Genomic DNA, 15,933 nt, shown 5'->3' on the forward strand with positions numbered 1-15,933 from the left:
TTTAAATACCAGAGACATTTCATTTTTGATCCTAGAGGTAAATAGAGAACCAGTGGAGTTTACTAAGTAGGAGAAAAACTAGGGCTGGATAGATTTGGTCATCATCTGCTTAGAGAGAATAATTTAACCAGGAGAATCAAAGGATGTGTAGAGTTCTTAGATAATCAACCATTTGCCCTTTCCAGGAGAAAGGTTTTAATTGAGTTAATTACTGTATATTTGGTGGGGGAGGGGGGGAAGGGGAGGGAGGAGGTGGCTCCAACCTAGAGTGAGAGTCCCAAACTGGAATAGATTAGGTACCTTGGGGGTGTGGTGTCAGGGTACTTAACTGATCCAGATGAGGAGAAGCCCAGTGGTGGTGCAGATGGCATCAGCTTTCCTTCAATATAATAAGTGTTCATTTAAACAATTCTGAGTGTGGAAATTATCATGATTATAAGAAAAAAAGTATCCTTCAGAGTTTAAGAATTGTGATTTTTTGATTCTACTATAACCTATGTGTTTGTTGGAAGCAATCTGCAAAATAATTCTGCAGCATGTTAAAGGAATCAGGACTTGGATACTCTGTCTTAACATTCTAATTTATCTTATTTTCCAGAGGTGGTGTCTTCACACCAGGAGCCGCTTTCTCAAAAACCAAGCTGATTGAAAGACTCAACCAATGTGGCATTGAATTTAGTGTCATTAGCAGCTCTGAAGTCTAAAATTTAGAAATATTTATAAAATTGCATGAATTAACAGCTTCTCCATTTGATACTTGAAATTCTTATTTCCTTGTGATTAGGGCAGAAAGGCTTTCATAAAAAGCAGTTTGTGCTTGGCACACATGCGCTATGTTGCTATTCTTAACTGATATCACTGCTTGTCAGAGCATCAGATATTTCCCTTACGTAGATGTGAAGTGGCTGGTCAGGTGGGAGAAGTGAGCTTTGAAACATGGAGGGGAACTTTGCAGTGAGTTTCCCTGATGCTTTTATGTGCCTTTGCTATTCAAGCTTGATTCTCACTACCCTCTAACTAGCTTTGGTTATTGAGTGAGATGAAGACTAAGTACAGGTGCCATCTAGGTGATTGCTTGTGTACTGACTTGTCTCTCATATTTACACAGGAGTATGAATGTGCTTCTCATGCCCCAACTTACCTGCTAATGATATTTAGTGAGTCTGTCTTCTGGCTGCATTTGTAAAGACTATACTTGGATGTGCTGATTTTTCTTTGATTTTCAGTGCCCAAAGTAAGTTTTTTTTTTCTCATTCACCTTTTAGGCCAAAACTGGGTTCTCCGTTGAAGTATATTGTCCCTCATGAAAGCTATACGTGGGTCTTTTAAAACACCAAACATGTGCCACATAGCCTTAGAGTCTGTTCTGAAAAATGATCAAACATCTTTGTATCTGCGATGTCTGCCCTTGGGAAAAGCCTCTGTGGCACGCAGTTGATTCATTTGTAGGATGGAGGGAGCGGACTAACTTTTCAAAGTGCATTCTGGTTTGTGTGTCTTTCTTAGACCCCAAACACTTACTCATGCTATCGCATTCAGCATTAAACTGTACACAGAAAATAGTACAGCCTTTTAAAACATTCTCAGTGTGGTCACTGGAAATAGCTTTTCCTTTAATGAGTTTCCTTAGCTAGTTATTATACACACAAAGTAAATAAATGGTTCAAATGATAGCATATAATTAAAAAATTTAGCATTTTAAGCCATTTACAGTTTGTTCTCTGTACCTACAGATTTCATTTTCAAACTACAGAGAATTTTTTGATCAGTAAGTATTTAGTAAACCAGCATTAATATTAACAAGTTAATCAAAGTGAACTTTAAATGTTTTATGGGAAGCTGGAGCCTCGATACTTGGTGTGCGCTAAACTTTCTCTCTTCTTCTTGACTATAAGAGCGACATCATTTTTCAATTTCCACAGGCTGGCTTCAAGTAGTTCACCAATGTCCTTTAAGAGATGTGATTGTCTTAGTGTAAAAGGACGTAACATTTGATTGTCTTCCTGAAAAATAAATGAACCAAAATGAGTAACAGTAGTCATGTCTTTTTTTTTTTTTCCAGAATAATGTAATACCTAAGGAGGCCCTGGCTTTGTCACATAGAGCTCAGTTGAGAACCATATTCTGTACCTCATTTCTACTGTTACCTACAGAAGTTAACTCTTCACATTTTGATAGGCAAAAGAGGTTTAGTGACTAATACCTCCCAGGATGCTGCTAAATGTGTTGGAAAGAAAATCCATTTACCCATAGAATATGGAAGTAGCTGGTTACTTACAGGAGGCCTGTTATGTCTTAGCTTGAGAAACTGTCCTCTTACTATGTTCATACTTCGATAGAAGACCTTAAGAGCTTTGGCAAAGTCAGCATCGTTGCTGATCCGAGGCGTGTACATCTGAGGAGTGTCTTTTTGTGATGCTGCCTGTGCAGTTATTCTGGATGCACTGGATAGTTTATGATCTGGAAGAAAAGGGGTTTTATTCAGGGTTTTTTTCAGGGTTACTCAATATGTAGGCATAGTCTACCTAAAATAAATGATAGGGAAACATGTGTTTGCAAAACTTTTACCACCCTGTTAAGTGAAACATTTAAGTAATACTGAAGAATTACTCTGCAGAGCAGCAAATACATTGTTCTTCCTTGGCTTAGTAGTTATATCAGAAACATTCTAATTGGAAGCCTATTATGATTGATATCTTAACATAATCAAAGCTTAAGTGCATCACTGACCTTGTCCAGGACCACATCCCTTTAGGGAATCCTTGAGAAGTACGTTCTCTTCTCTTAGGGCTCTGTTAATGTTTCTGAGCAGTTCTGTTTCCTGTTCTAACTTCAGCAGCTTCAAATAAAGTTCTGCCATTTGGTTTGATGTAGCCTATAAAGTAATTCCAGCATGTAGTAACTTATTCTAGCCTAATCTTTTCATAGATTGCCCAGCTATCTTTTCTGGAGATTATTACTTTTAGCATAATGTGAAAAGTTCTTTTGAAGAGGCAGGGGCAAATGAGAGTCATATTGATTAAAGTGAAAAGGAAACCACTCACAGCTGAAGTAGGTGTAATCATTTTCTATTTAATGTATCATTTGAACACACTTACCTGATTGGCCTCCTGAGGTGTTAATGTTTTCATATTGTCTACCAAAATGTTGCCTTCCCATGTGATCAGATCTTTCTGAGTACAGTTCAGTTCAGTACAGCCTTCTGTGGTAGGACACAGATTGTTAAAAAAAAGAACTCTAGTTTCCCTTCTTAGCTCACTGGAGCAGACTACTACTAAGTGTATACTAGTCACATTCTGGATTAGGAGCTAGGAAGCCCTGTGAATATGAACAAAGGCTGAAAAAGTTACTCTTCTATTCCCTTTATTACTGTAGCTGTACAAACTTGTTATCTAAAAAGATGATTCTCAAAAGAAAATGAAAAAGATACCTTGAAGACCCCATAAGTCAACAATTAAAGCATTTTTCTGTAAGTAATTCAAGAAGTCATGAGATGCATTTAAGGTCACAAAATGGACTGTCTCTCCAATTTTGGCATTCACGTTTTTCCAGACAGGCTTTGTGTACAAAGTGATTGGAAGGTCGTAGACTTTGTAGCTGAAAAAAAGAAGCCAAAGTAGGCATTAAGACTATGGAGTCATTGTCATGAATAAGGACAAGATTTATAGCCATGTTTACTCTGAAGTGTGGCTTTATGATTGCCCACTCTAGCACTTCAGAAGCAACTAGAAGTTGCTATCATAATCTTATTAAGGATGCCTTGAAATGGTTGTTATGTATCTCTTTAAGAAATCAGTGCTTTAGGGGCAGCTAGGTGGCTCAGTGGATAGTGCTCTGATCTTGGAGTTAGGCTGAGTTCAAAGGTGGACTTAGACACTTTATACGTCACTTAACCCCAATTACCTCACCAAAAACCAAAACAAGAAATAAGTGCTTTATATGTTTGCCTCCTACGTAGAACTTAAACTGTTACTTCTTCCAGTAGGTGGATGTTTTTAAGTCTTGACATTTTATAATGTGTAATGAATAGTTCCAGGCATATTTAAAAACATAAATACATGCCCCATGTGTTAGATGGTAATGTTCTCTTCCCAGTTCATTAGGATAATACACTACTGTTTATGTTAGATGAAGCTGGAAAACAGATAAATAGGCTTTTAAATGTCATGTTTCTTCAAAATAATATTAGAATACCATTACCAGCCAGTTTTCTATCTTAGACTTGGCTCATACTGCATAATCCTTGGTGATATTTAGGACAGATTCTCAATGAACCTAAAATGGTGGTAGACTGGTTTAGTGGAAAGAGCTCATGGCTGTTAAATTACGTGTGGTATGTGGGTGTATATTTATGTATGGATGTGCATGTAGATATATTATGCAGTTGAAGAAAAAGAAGCTAGAGAAAATACAACTAAAAATTGGAGTGTCTTCATATTTAGACTACCAAGTTAACAGGACATAGTTGTCAGGAACTAATGGAGCACAATACCCAATTTGTATGCCCCTCCTTGCATCTTCCTTGAGCCATTTAACACCAAGGCACTGTATAATCTGAATCTGGAAATCAATCCTCTTGCCAAGCAGCTCTAAAGGGTCGATAACCACATCGTCCTCACCATAAGCCCTGTAAAACACGAGAGGGAAATGCATTGTCCGATAAGATATAGACTTGCCCTGAGGCATCATTAATGGATGAGGGAAGGGCTGTGTGGGGAAGAAGACATACCACCGGGTCTGTGGTCACATTTGTAAGTCACCAACAGCCTTAAAGTCGGTTATCATAAACTCACCCCCAGTGGTCTTCAAACCTTTTTGATCACTCCCCCCTCCCCGCACTTAGCACAGTGCCTAGCACATAGTGAATGCTTAATAAATGCATTTTTAGTCATTCAAATACATGTATACTTAATTACAAATTATATGTACTACTACTACATTGATAATTATATACATTATAAAACAAATAGAAGAGCTGGGGGGGTAGTATCCATAATACTTGACGATCGATTGGCAATGGGAAGTAAAGAACTGGGGATCACGCCCAGCTTGTTAATGTAGATGACAGGAAGGTCAATGGTGCTCCAAATAGAAATAGAGAAACTTACAAAATAGCTGGGTTTGGGAAAGCAAAGATAATTTATTATTTTTAAATGATATTTTTTCACCCCAATTACATGTAGAAACAATTTTTAACATTTGTTGAGTGAGTTCCAAATTATAGCCCTCTGCCCAGGGGTGCCTGCTGAAGCCCCAAGGTGATCTGGGGAGCAAGGCATGGGTACATTAAGGAGCAGGGTGTGAATTCTGCATGCACAGTTGCTGGTGCAGTTGCACAGATTATTGCTAGGTTAGAATTGCTCTGAGAAGTTAACTCCCAGAGCAGAAGGGGGCCATGTTGAAAGCTTGCATGGCTGTGGGAGACAACGCAGGAAGCACTCATAGAGATGGTGGGAGGCTGCCTCTCAGTCAGTCACCCACTGGGGTCACACCGCAGCCTTCACAGGTTGTAATGCCCTCATTTTGGGACAACTGAACTAGACCACCTAGCTAACTCCATTCGGTAGGCCAGAATAAGTTACTAAAGATAGCTTGTGCCAGAGATGTGGTAATAAGAGACAACAAAGACAAGCATGACTAAATATAGAGGCGGATTGATGAAAAGCAGTTGGTTTGGCTGAATGCTACATTGGTGTCCCTAGAATAGTAAAAGAGCCAGAGGAAGGCTTCCATCACATTGGAAAGATCCTCTATGGATCATTTATTTAAAAAAATGGAAAGAATCAAATAGGGGTATTGGGTAAATCCTCTGTGGGAAATTGTGATAAAACATGGACCAGTTTCCCAGGATAAGGGAAGGGTGGGGAGACAGGGTCTCTGGGTCTTGTGAAAGCAGCACCTCTACTGATCAGTAGCATTGGTAGCAAACATGTTAACAGATGAAGTCAAGGCCCCCCCAAGGTATAAAGGTCATGCTTGTTATTTTAAAATGCCTGTACTGATCTAGCACTGGGACACAAGGCCCTTGTATGTGACTGTTTCCTCATGCCGTGGTGTGTTTGGTGTCCATGAAGGAGAGAGAGTTCAATTTCTTAGGATATTGCTAACGGTTAGATTGCTACAGCTCTGGACACACAGAGCCAAAGTCACCAGTGGGACTTTAAAATCACGTGGCTATTGTTTTAACTTGAAGAGCTCAACAGCTTTTTGTGGTACAGAAATAAGGAAAACTAATAACAATACCATTCTGGATTTATGGAAGCATTTTCCACTGCTGCTGATAAGACATCTCAGTCCTCACTGACCTTTCTTTCTGTCCATCAAACATGTCAAGTTGGTAAGGAAATATCATCTTCTTGTGCCCTCTGTTGACAAGGAAGTGGAGTCATAGATGTTACTTGACAGACCCGAAGTTATCTAATAAGTTCCTTATAACAAGTATTTTTACTTCTTTGGGGCAACTAGGTGTCATAGTAATGTCTGAGGGGTCTGGAGTCAGGAAGACCTGAGTTCAAATCTGGCCTCAAACTTCCTAGCTGTGTGACCCTGGGCAAGTCACTTAACCCTGTTTGCCTCAGTTTGCTCATCTGTAAGAAGAGCTGGAGAAGGAAATGGCAAATCAGTATCTTTGCCAAGAAAACCCCAAATAGGGTCACAAAGAATCAGACATGACAGAAAAATGACTCAACAACATCCCCCAAAGTTTCTAGCCCAGTAGCATCTGTATAGCAGGTGCTCAGTTAATACATGATTAAACATGGCTGTAAGTCCAGCATCTTTAGCAACAGACCATGCTGCCTCCTGTGAATTTTCCAAATATTATTAGAACAGTTTCAAAAGAAGGAAAGAAGAGAAGGGAGGAAGAAACCTACTCTCCTGTTCTTGAACATGGAATTATGTTGATGAGAACAACAGCCTCTTCCAGCCCTTCAGAGTTCAAAAGTTCTGCCTGCTCTTCGAGTTTCATAGAATAAGCAAGAGACTGGAGCCAGACGTGAGCAGATCCTAAGTGAATGGCCTCAAGAGGATCCCAGAATGGGTCGTCTTCTTGAGCTACATGGAAGTCTTCTCCATCTAAAAAGTGCTGGTAAATTTCCTCCATTAGATATTTCCTGTTAATGAACTTGGCTTTATCCCATATCCATACCTGGAAATGCAAAGTAAGATCAGCGACATTTTAATGATTTTTTTTTAACCTCTTAGGATCTACTTATTTTTATTCTGACTCGAAGAATGTTGTGTTCTCAGGTAATTGCACCTGAGAGTTGTTAAGTCATTCAGTCATGTCCAACTCTTCTTCACCTCATGGTCCATATTTTCCATGGGTTTTTTTTGGCAAGGATACTGGAATGGTTGGCTATTTCCTTCTCCAGCTCATTTTACAGATAAGGAAATGGAGGCAAACAAAGGTTAAGTGACCTGCCCAAAGGTTAAGTGTCTGAGGCTGGATCTGAACACAGGTCTTCTTGACTCCTTGTCCAGCTCTCTTACCAACTGTGCACTTAGATGCCTCTGAGTAGGCACTTTATAATATTTGTTGAATTCAATTAAATGAGTCAGATATGACAGTGGAATGGGCGATCAGGTTACAAAGGTCAAGCTACTGTTGCAAGGTCGTAAGTAGGAAGTGTGCTGTGTTGTGTGAGTCAACAATCTCTTTCACCCACCTGATGATGGCTGGCCAGGCTTAGGGTACAGTCTGTGATCTCTTAAGGGAAGTTCCCAGGGCTCAGAACCTTGATCTTGCATCATTCCCATGATGTCCAAACAACTGAACTCATACCCACCCTTGGAAAACACTCACAGTTTGAGATAGACACGTCCCCAAACACACTCACATCTGGAAATGAAAAAGCTCAAGGGTTAACCATCTCAATCCAGACCATTTCCTCTAATCCTTCCAACAGGCCTGAGCTTGGGCAAAACCTCCCACAGATGAGGAGCATGAGAGCAGCAGAAAATTCATACAAGCCACTAGTCATTGGGGAAGCTGCAGTGTTCTATTTGCAACTTGGAAGAAAATGTTTAGAACTTTAGGAGCTCATCAATTCAGGAGTTGTATGTTATAACTTTGTGTCTTATGAACAATCACTCATGCCCATTTTTTTAATTACAATCACAATCGTTGCTTTTTATTTTATAACTTATCCCTGAAATTTGTGATTTTATTAGTTTATGTGCTGCCTTCACAAGACCTTCTCTACTCACCCTTACCTCATCCTGGGAAATTGGCCCATGTTTTATCGCAGAGACTTCACCCAGTGCCCCAGAAGCCTTTCTCTTGTTTTTCCAGTGCCGCTAGTATGTTAGTGTGCTGCTCAGGGTGCCCATCTGTTGTTGCCTCTCATTTTCAGTACAGGACTGGCTCTCCTTCCCTTCCCAGCCAATACTTATATGATGATTTGCCTTTATTTTATATATGTATAAGTTTCTAGAATATTTTATCTGCTTTGAGGTTCCACAACCAAAGAAAAAGACTTTGAAAAGCACCCAAAGAGGAGACCCAGAGGTGAAGGGGAGACAGACAGAAGACAAAACAAGTAGTTTCATAAGCCCTCAGATATGTTAAGGCTATTGTTGAATGGTGACTAGCTCTCTTCTGTCATCACTAAGGGATCAGGATCATAGTTCTAGAGCTGGAAGAGACCTTAGAAGCCATCGAGGCTAACCCTCTCCTTTTTTAAAATTAAAAAAAAAATTCTTTTTTTTGGTGAGGCAATGGGTTTAAGTGACTTGCCCAGGGTCACACAGCTAGTAACCCTCTCCTTTTTCAAGTGAGAGAACTGACACACATCAAGTCTAAGTAATTTGCTCAGGGTCAAAATCACAGAATTTGAGAATTGGAAGGGGCCTCATCAGTCATTTAATCCAACTTGTTATTTGAAAGGAACCGCCACTATAACATACATGACAAGTGATATAAATATCTAAGGATGGGATCTGAATCTAGACTTGGGTTACATATAAAAAACAATTTTTGCATTTTTAAATTTGTAGTAAGTTGATCAAGGAAATTGTACAATTCTCCATCTTCATCTTTTTTTTCTCCATTGGATGTCAGTGGTTTATAACCAGTATTAACATCTGAAACAGTGGTGCAGTGAATAGAGTGCCAGGTCTGGAGTCAGGACTCATCTTCCTGAGTTCAAATCTGGCCTCAGATACATCACTAGTGACCCTGGGCAAGTCACTTAACCCAGCTTGCCTCCATTTCCTCATCTGTAAAATGAGCTAGAGAAGGAAATGGCAAACCACTCCCATATCTTTGCAGAGAAAAGCCCAAAAGGATTCATAAAGAGTTGGACTCGACTGAAAAACAACCCAACAATAACCTTTGAACTAGACAAAAGAATAGGAATAGGTTAAAAGTGTTTGCTCCCAGGAAAGCATTGTCTTTCCTTTTTTCTGTTTTGTTTTGTTTTGTTTGCCCGGGGGGGGGGGGGGGGGGGGGAAGGGTGGAGAGCTTCCTGTCTTTTTCGTCTCCTCAGAGATAGGGATTAAACTGGCTTGTTACTCCTTGCTTGGTCTTCCAAATCAGTGCCATTGTTCTGAATGTCTGTTACAGGGGCCATGGCTCCTTTACCTTGGGAGGACATTCTTTGGTTTGTCTTCTTGTTACCTTCTGCTGACCGACATTTGTTCTGTTCTCTGCTTCCATGGATGAGGGAAACATTTTCCAATGCAGCGTGTGGCCTACAAATGAATGTTCGTGCCTTCCCCAACCTGCAGCCTCACCTCCTGAGTCTCTCTGTTGGTCACCTTCACTATGACTTCCTTTTGCAGGTCATAACCCTTAGAATCGGACGATGCCAAATTCTTCACTTTTAGCTCCAATTTAAGCCCCTAGAAAAGGAAACACTTTTCAGATGGCTGTTCTAACTTCATCAGGCTTCAGAATATATTCTCTGTCATCTTACCTTTCCACATACAGCTAAGAAAAGAACTTTGTGAAAGTGTGCTGGCCTAAACATTTTATTCCTATTCAAGGGAATAAAGGGGGTGCATACAAACAGGTCAAACCAAAACTGCAGCAAATCATTCATGTTAGCCCAACTCATAAGGATAGATCAGTCAAGTTCAGCTTCTTGCTCTGACACAAATTAGCCGTATGACCTTGACCAATTTCTAGGGTCATGTTTATTCTTGAAAACGAGAGATTCTGCTAAATGACCACTAGGGTCTCTTCCAGCTATAAATATATGACTTTATTGAATTAAGGATGCTATTTGAATACCAACTCTAGTTTTATTTTATTTTTTGAGACTGGGTTTCCCTATTTTACCTAGGCTGGAATCCCAATGGCTGGGCCCACTGCGTACCATCATGGAAGCTTGGAAGCACTCCCTTCCTGATCTGAGCAGTTCACCCATTCTTAGGGGCAGCCTGGTGGCCCTCTCCCCACCTCCCTAGAGTGTCTTAGCCCCACTGCTGCTCAGACCACCTGAATTCAAGCCATCTGCCGGCCTCGGCCGCCCCAGCTCTGGTTTAAGAGTCTTAGGAAAGGGATCGGATTCATCCACAGTACTACTGAATCTCTCTGGAGATTCTATGCTTTTATGAAGGCAGTAGTCGTGATACAGTCTTCATGGAAGTCAAGAGATTCTGAATCTCTGAGGTGTCTGTTTAATTTAAAATATTGCTCCATGCTTGGTTCACTCCAGGTCATGTGGTTTTGAGTTGTCTTCTTTTTGGAGAGAGGAATATATATGGATTTCACGGAATTACAGATTTAGAGACAGAAAGGGATCTTGGAAGCAATCAAACCCAAACCCCTTCATTTTATACGTGAGGAGACTGAGGCTGATCAAGGTTAAGTGATTGGTCTAGGGTCACCCAGCTAGTAAATATCTGAGGCAGGATTTGAACTCAGGTCTTCTGATTCAAAACCCAGTGCTGCTTTACCCTCTGTGGCACCTAACTGCCTACACCTAAGGGAGGGTGTGTAAGCAAAAGGCACACCCAGAAAAGGACTAACCAAATTAAGAGAACAGGATATTTGAGGGGAAGTGAAGGGACACTGGCTGGGCTACACCAGCATTGCTAAATTACCTTCATCAGCTCTTCACTCATTTGATTTGCTTCTGCAACCAAAGGTATCAATTTGATATAATCCTGGAATACAGCCAGAACACTGGGATCAACTTTCCCATCTTTATTATTTATAGCACCTTTTAGGAAACAGAAATTGGAAGAAAATAAATGAACTTTCACTTATTTTTAAAAAATTTTAACAATCTTTTCAGCCATTACGTGTCAAGACAGCTTGGCATTCACTTTTACAAGATTCTGACTTTCAGATTTTTCTTCCTCCTTCCCTCCCTCCCCTCCCCTCTTCTGAAAATAGTAGGCAATTTGATACAAGTTATACATGTGCTGTCATGTAAAATATATTTCCCTATTTGTCACAGTTGTGAAAGAAGAAACAGATCAAAATGAAAAAAAAAACACTAAAAAGAATAAGTGAAAAAAGTATGCTTTGATATGCATTCAGAGTCCATCAACTGTTCATCTGGATGTGGATAGCATTTTGCTTTGTGAGTCCTTTGAACTAGTCTTGGATCATTGCGTTGGTTGCCGAGAAAAGCTGAGTCATTCATAGCTGATTATCACACAATGTTTTCCTGGTCCTACTCATTTCACTTTGCATTAGTTCGTACAAGTCGTTCCACGTTTTTCTGAAATCTGCTTGTTCATCATTTCTTATAACACAATAGTATTCCATTACATTCATACACCACAACTTGTTCAGCCATTCCCCGATTGATGGGCATCCCCTCAATTTCCAATTTTTTGCCATCACAAAAGGAGCTGCTATAAATATTTTTGTACATGTGGGTCCTTTTACCTTTTTTATGATCTCTTTGGGATACAGACCTAGTGGTGATATTGTTGGATCAAAGGGTACGCCCTCTGGGCGTAGTTTCAAATTGCTCTCCAGAATGGTTGGATCAGTTCACAATTCCACCAACAGTGCATTAGTAGCCCAGTTTTCCCATATCCTCTCCAACATTTGTCATCTTCCTTTTTTGTCATATTAGCCAATCTGATAGGTGTAAGGTGGTACCTCAGAGTTGTTTTGATTTGCATTTCTTTAATCAAAAGTGATTTAAAGCACTTCTTCCTATTATAGATAGCTTTGATTTCTTCATCTGAAAACTACTTGTTCATATCCTTTGACCATTTGTCAAATGGGCAATGGCTTGTATTCTTATAAATTTGACTCAGTTCTCTATATATTTGAGATACTTGCTGTAAATATTGTTTCTCAGCTTTCTGCTTTCCTTCTAATTTTGGCTGCATTGATTTTGTTTGTGCAAAAGCTTTTTAATTTAACCTAATCTATCTTTTATATTTCATAATGCTCTCTATCTCTTGTTTGGTCATGAACCTGTAACTCACTTAACTTCTCCTTTAAGAATTTGGATGCTAACCATCGAAGACAATTCCAAAAGACTCATGATGGAAAATGCTATTGACAGCCAGAGAAAGACCTACGAAGTCTGAATGCAGATCAAAGCATATTATTTTTCCCTTTTTTTTCCTTTTTCCTCCTTTTCACATGAAATGATTTACCCCGTTCTACCTCTCCCTTCCATCTGTACCCAGTGTACTCCTCTTTCTAATCCCTTAATTATTTGTTTAATGTCATTCCCTCAAATTCACTTTATACTTGTATCCTCTGTCTACGTATATGCCTTCTAGCTATACTCTTAGTGGTACAATTTTTGAGAATTACAAGTATCATCTTCCTATGTAGGGACGTAAACAGTTCAACTCCATTGAATCCCTTATTTTTATTTTCCCTTTTTCCCTTTTTTAGGCTCCTCTTGGCTCTTGATATTGGAGATCAAATATTTTATTCAGTTCTGGTCTGCCCCTTACAAAAGCTTGAAATCTTTCTGTTTCACTGAATGACCACTTCCCCCCTTGATGTATTATGTTTAATTTCGCTGGGTAGGTGACTTTTGGGTCATAGTCCTAGCTCCTTTGCCTTCCAGAATGTCATGCTTCCTGACCTTCAGTCTTTCAATGCTGCAGCTGCTAAGTCCTGTGTTGTGGCTCCCTGATATTGGAATTGTTTCTTTTGGCCACTTGCAGTACTTCTTCCTTGACCTGATAGTTCTGCAATTTGGCTATAATGTTCCTTGGAGTTTTTATTTGGGGATCTATTTCCTGAAGTGATCAATGAAGTCTTCCAATGCCTGTTTTTGCCCTTGGGTTCCAGGATACCAGGGTAGTTTTCCTTGATAATTTCTTGAAAGATGCTGTTTAGGTCCTGCTTTTGATTATGGCTTTCAGGTAGTCTGATGATTATGACATTGTTTCTCCTGGATCTATTTTCCAGGTCAATTATTTTTCCCATGAAGTATTTTACACTCTTCTATTTTTTTTCATTCTTTTGAATTTATTTGATTATTGATGTCTCATAGAGTCATTAGCTTTCATGTGCCCACATCTAACTTTTAAGGAGTTGTTTTCCTCAATTAGCTTTTGTACCTTTTTTCTATTTGGCCAATTATACTTTTAAAGGAGTTTTTTTCTTCAGTGGATTTTTGTATCTCCTTTTCCATTTAAACATTTGTTTTCTTTTTCCAAGCTGTTGACTCTTTTTTCGCTAAAGAATTATAAAATTATGAATCATTCTCATTTCTTTCCCCAACTTTCCTTCCACCTCTCTGATACGATTTTAAGCTCCTTTTTGAGCCCTTCCATGAGTTCTTTCTGGGCTTGAGACCGCTTCCCATTTTTCTCTGGAGTTTTGCCCATAGGTGTTTTGACATTCTTGCCCTCTTCTGAGTTTGTATCTTGATCTTCGCTGTCACCATAATAACTTTCTATGATTATGTTATTTTTTGTTGGTTTTTGCTCATCTCTTTTGGCCTTTTTCCTTTCTTTTAAATTTGAGCTCTGCTCTTGGAGAGTTGGCACCGTCTCAGGCTTCTCGTGCCAGGGGCTGCAGGCCCTGGCTCCCTGGTGCTGCACTGTTGCCCTCAGAGGCCCACTGGGGACCCTTGTATCTGGTGCTGCACTGACGGGGTGGGGTAGCTGGCACTGCCGAAGGCTGTAGAGGTGCTGAGCTGGGGTTCTAGTGCTGGTGTCTGGCATGCACCGAGGCTGATGGGGTGTATCTGCATTTCCCTGGGGACACACTGAAGCACTAGGTGGTCTGGCCTCTGGAGGCTGCCTGTTTGCCCAGGGCTATGCTAAAGCACATGGCAGGGGCCCAGCGATGGTAGCTGCCTGTTTGCTTAGGCAAGGGACTCCCTCCTAGAAATGCTGCCTCAATAGGGCTTCTCAGAGCACTGCATTTTCCAGTAGTGAAGGGATCAGCCATGCTGAGACTGGACAAAACTGCAGGTGTGTGTTGGGGTTTGGTGGGGGGCAGGAAGGCTTTACAGACAGGGCTAAGGAAGACCAAAAAGGGGGATAGAGGGAAGTGGTCACAGTCAGAAGTTTACAGTTTTTGCAGACACAGCCCACAGCTTGGGCTGCCAAGTGGTGGCAAGAGACTCCCTAAGAGAGGATCTTGGGTGAAATCCCACTACTTCAGGGCTCAAATGGCTATGATTCCTCCAGTGGCTCAGCTGGTGAGGAGGAGGGGATGGAACAGGAGATTATATGAGCCTGCAGTGGTTCACAGAGTGCTGCTGGACACTGAGTCCTACTGCCGATGCAGACTGCTCAAGGAAGCCCCCAGTGGCCCCTGATGGGCTGGGGTCACTGACTTGAGTCTCACTGTGCTGTTATAGGAAGCCAGGAAGGTTGGACAGACTTCTTCCAGCCTGGATTCTTGTTCAATCAGTGCTGTAAATATACGGCTGTTAGGGAGCTCATTGGAGAAGCTGAAAGGGAGAGAAGAGTCCGTGGTAAGGAATGCCTGCTCCTGAATATTGCCACAGCCCATTACTTTCAGCCTGCTGCTGTAGTCTTTAGAGATGGAGGATCTGGGTAAGGAGCGGTCCTCTGATTGGGTTTGAGGGACTTCTAGGGGACTGCTTCCCGTTTGGATAAAATCGTCAGAAGGATTAGAGGATGAGAAACCAGAAAACTTGGCTTCCACAATCCCTTAATAGGAAGGCTGTCTGTCTTCTGATTGCTGGGGATGGTTCCAGGGCACAGTCTGGGGAGAAGATGTATGACTCTTTCTCCGAGTTGCCTGTGTCTGTGCTGCTGTTCATATGGGAGGCTCCCAGTTGCTCCTGGGGAACTCTCAGTGATGAGGGACAAGTCTTACTTAGGCTGATTGTACTCCACCTGATCCTTTTCAGGATCCAAAGGTCGTCTACAGTGAAGCCCATGTCCCTGGCTAGAAGGCTCTTCCTTCTCTATGACTTCAGAACAGAGAACTCCTCAGAGGTGATGTGCTTCAAAAAACCAAAGCAGAAGAAGAAAATCTCTTCTTCGCTGAGTTGAAACTACCAACATGGTCCAAATAGAAACCAGTCACAGGCCACAGTCAGAAGATCTCAGCAGGCTTCAGGGCTGCATGGATCAGCCCATCTGCCTACAAGGAAAGGAATAGGAGAGGGATGAAGAGAGGTATTTGGCACCTATAGGGCTGGCATCTCCCTGTTTGCCTGGGGCTACACTGAAGCACATGGAGGTCTGGCCACTGGAGCAGTTCTCAGAGCTAGAGTCTGCCAGTTCCCCTGGCTATGCTGAGGCAGGTGGGGGATCCTGGTGTTGGCATTTTCCTACTCCACCAGCTTGCTGCACATGTCCTGTCTTGGACTGAGCTCCCCTTTTACTGGAGTGAGACCTTTCCTTCCAATCTTCCAAGTTTCTTGGACTCAAAGATTGTTTCATCTGACTTTTTTGCTGGTTCTGCTGTTCCAGGATTTGTTTTGGGGCACCATGTTATGGTTGTTTGGAGGTGAATATGGGAGAGTTACAGTGATTTACTGCCTACTCCACCATCTTCGCTTCCAGATG

General features: G+C 41.1%; 2 protein-coding genes and 1 pseudogene across 3 annotated transcripts in view; 1 reads left to right on the forward strand and 2 right to left on the reverse strand.

Annotated features, from left to right (window-relative positions):
• The window catches only part of SCCPDH (saccharopine dehydrogenase (putative)), a 20,563-nt gene extending 17,694 nt beyond the window's left edge, over positions 1 to 2,869 (forward strand). The window contains exons 12-13 of one of the 2 annotated variants that reach the window (XR_002323597.2): positions 599 to 1,234; positions 2,063 to 2,869. Coding sequence is in view for 1 of the 2 variants with exons in the window: in XM_020982119.2 (XP_020837778.1) it covers positions 599 to 704 (106 nt within the window). In the remaining variant the exon portion in view is untranslated. Of the gene's footprint in view, positions 1 to 598; positions 2,029 to 2,062 lie in introns of those variants that run through there. The other variant, XM_020982119.2, reaches the window with a different exon arrangement.
• The window catches only part of LOC110205503 (kinesin-like protein KIF28P), a 59,136-nt gene continuing 44,380 nt past the window's right edge, over positions 1,178 to 15,933 (reverse strand). Inside the window, exons 15-23 of the mRNA XM_020982118.2 lie at positions 11,050 to 11,168; positions 9,736 to 9,843; positions 6,873 to 7,147; positions 4,493 to 4,627; positions 3,431 to 3,597; positions 3,099 to 3,202; positions 2,731 to 2,875; positions 2,279 to 2,460; positions 1,178 to 2,003 (exon numbers count right to left, since the gene is read on the reverse strand). Coding sequence (XP_020837777.1) covers positions 1,830 to 2,003; positions 2,279 to 2,460; positions 2,731 to 2,875; positions 3,099 to 3,202; positions 3,431 to 3,597; positions 4,493 to 4,627; positions 6,873 to 7,147; positions 9,736 to 9,843; positions 11,050 to 11,168 — 1,409 coding nt within the window. The 3' untranslated portion in view covers positions 1,178 to 1,829. The remainder of the gene's footprint in view (positions 2,004 to 2,278; positions 2,461 to 2,730; positions 2,876 to 3,098; positions 3,203 to 3,430; positions 3,598 to 4,492; positions 4,628 to 6,872; positions 7,148 to 9,735; positions 9,844 to 11,049; positions 11,169 to 15,933) is intronic.
• LOC144457980 (phosphatidylinositol-3,5-bisphosphate 3-phosphatase MTMR14 pseudogene) lies at positions 14,616 to 15,918 on the reverse strand (annotated as a pseudogene).

Source organism: Phascolarctos cinereus, unplaced genomic scaffold (genome assembly GCF_003287225.1).
Source record: "Phascolarctos cinereus isolate Bilbo 61053 unplaced genomic scaffold, phaCin_HiC Scaffold_5;HRSCAF=322, whole genome shotgun sequence".
Lineage (NCBI taxonomy): Eukaryota > Metazoa > Chordata > Mammalia > Diprotodontia > Phascolarctidae > Phascolarctos > Phascolarctos cinereus.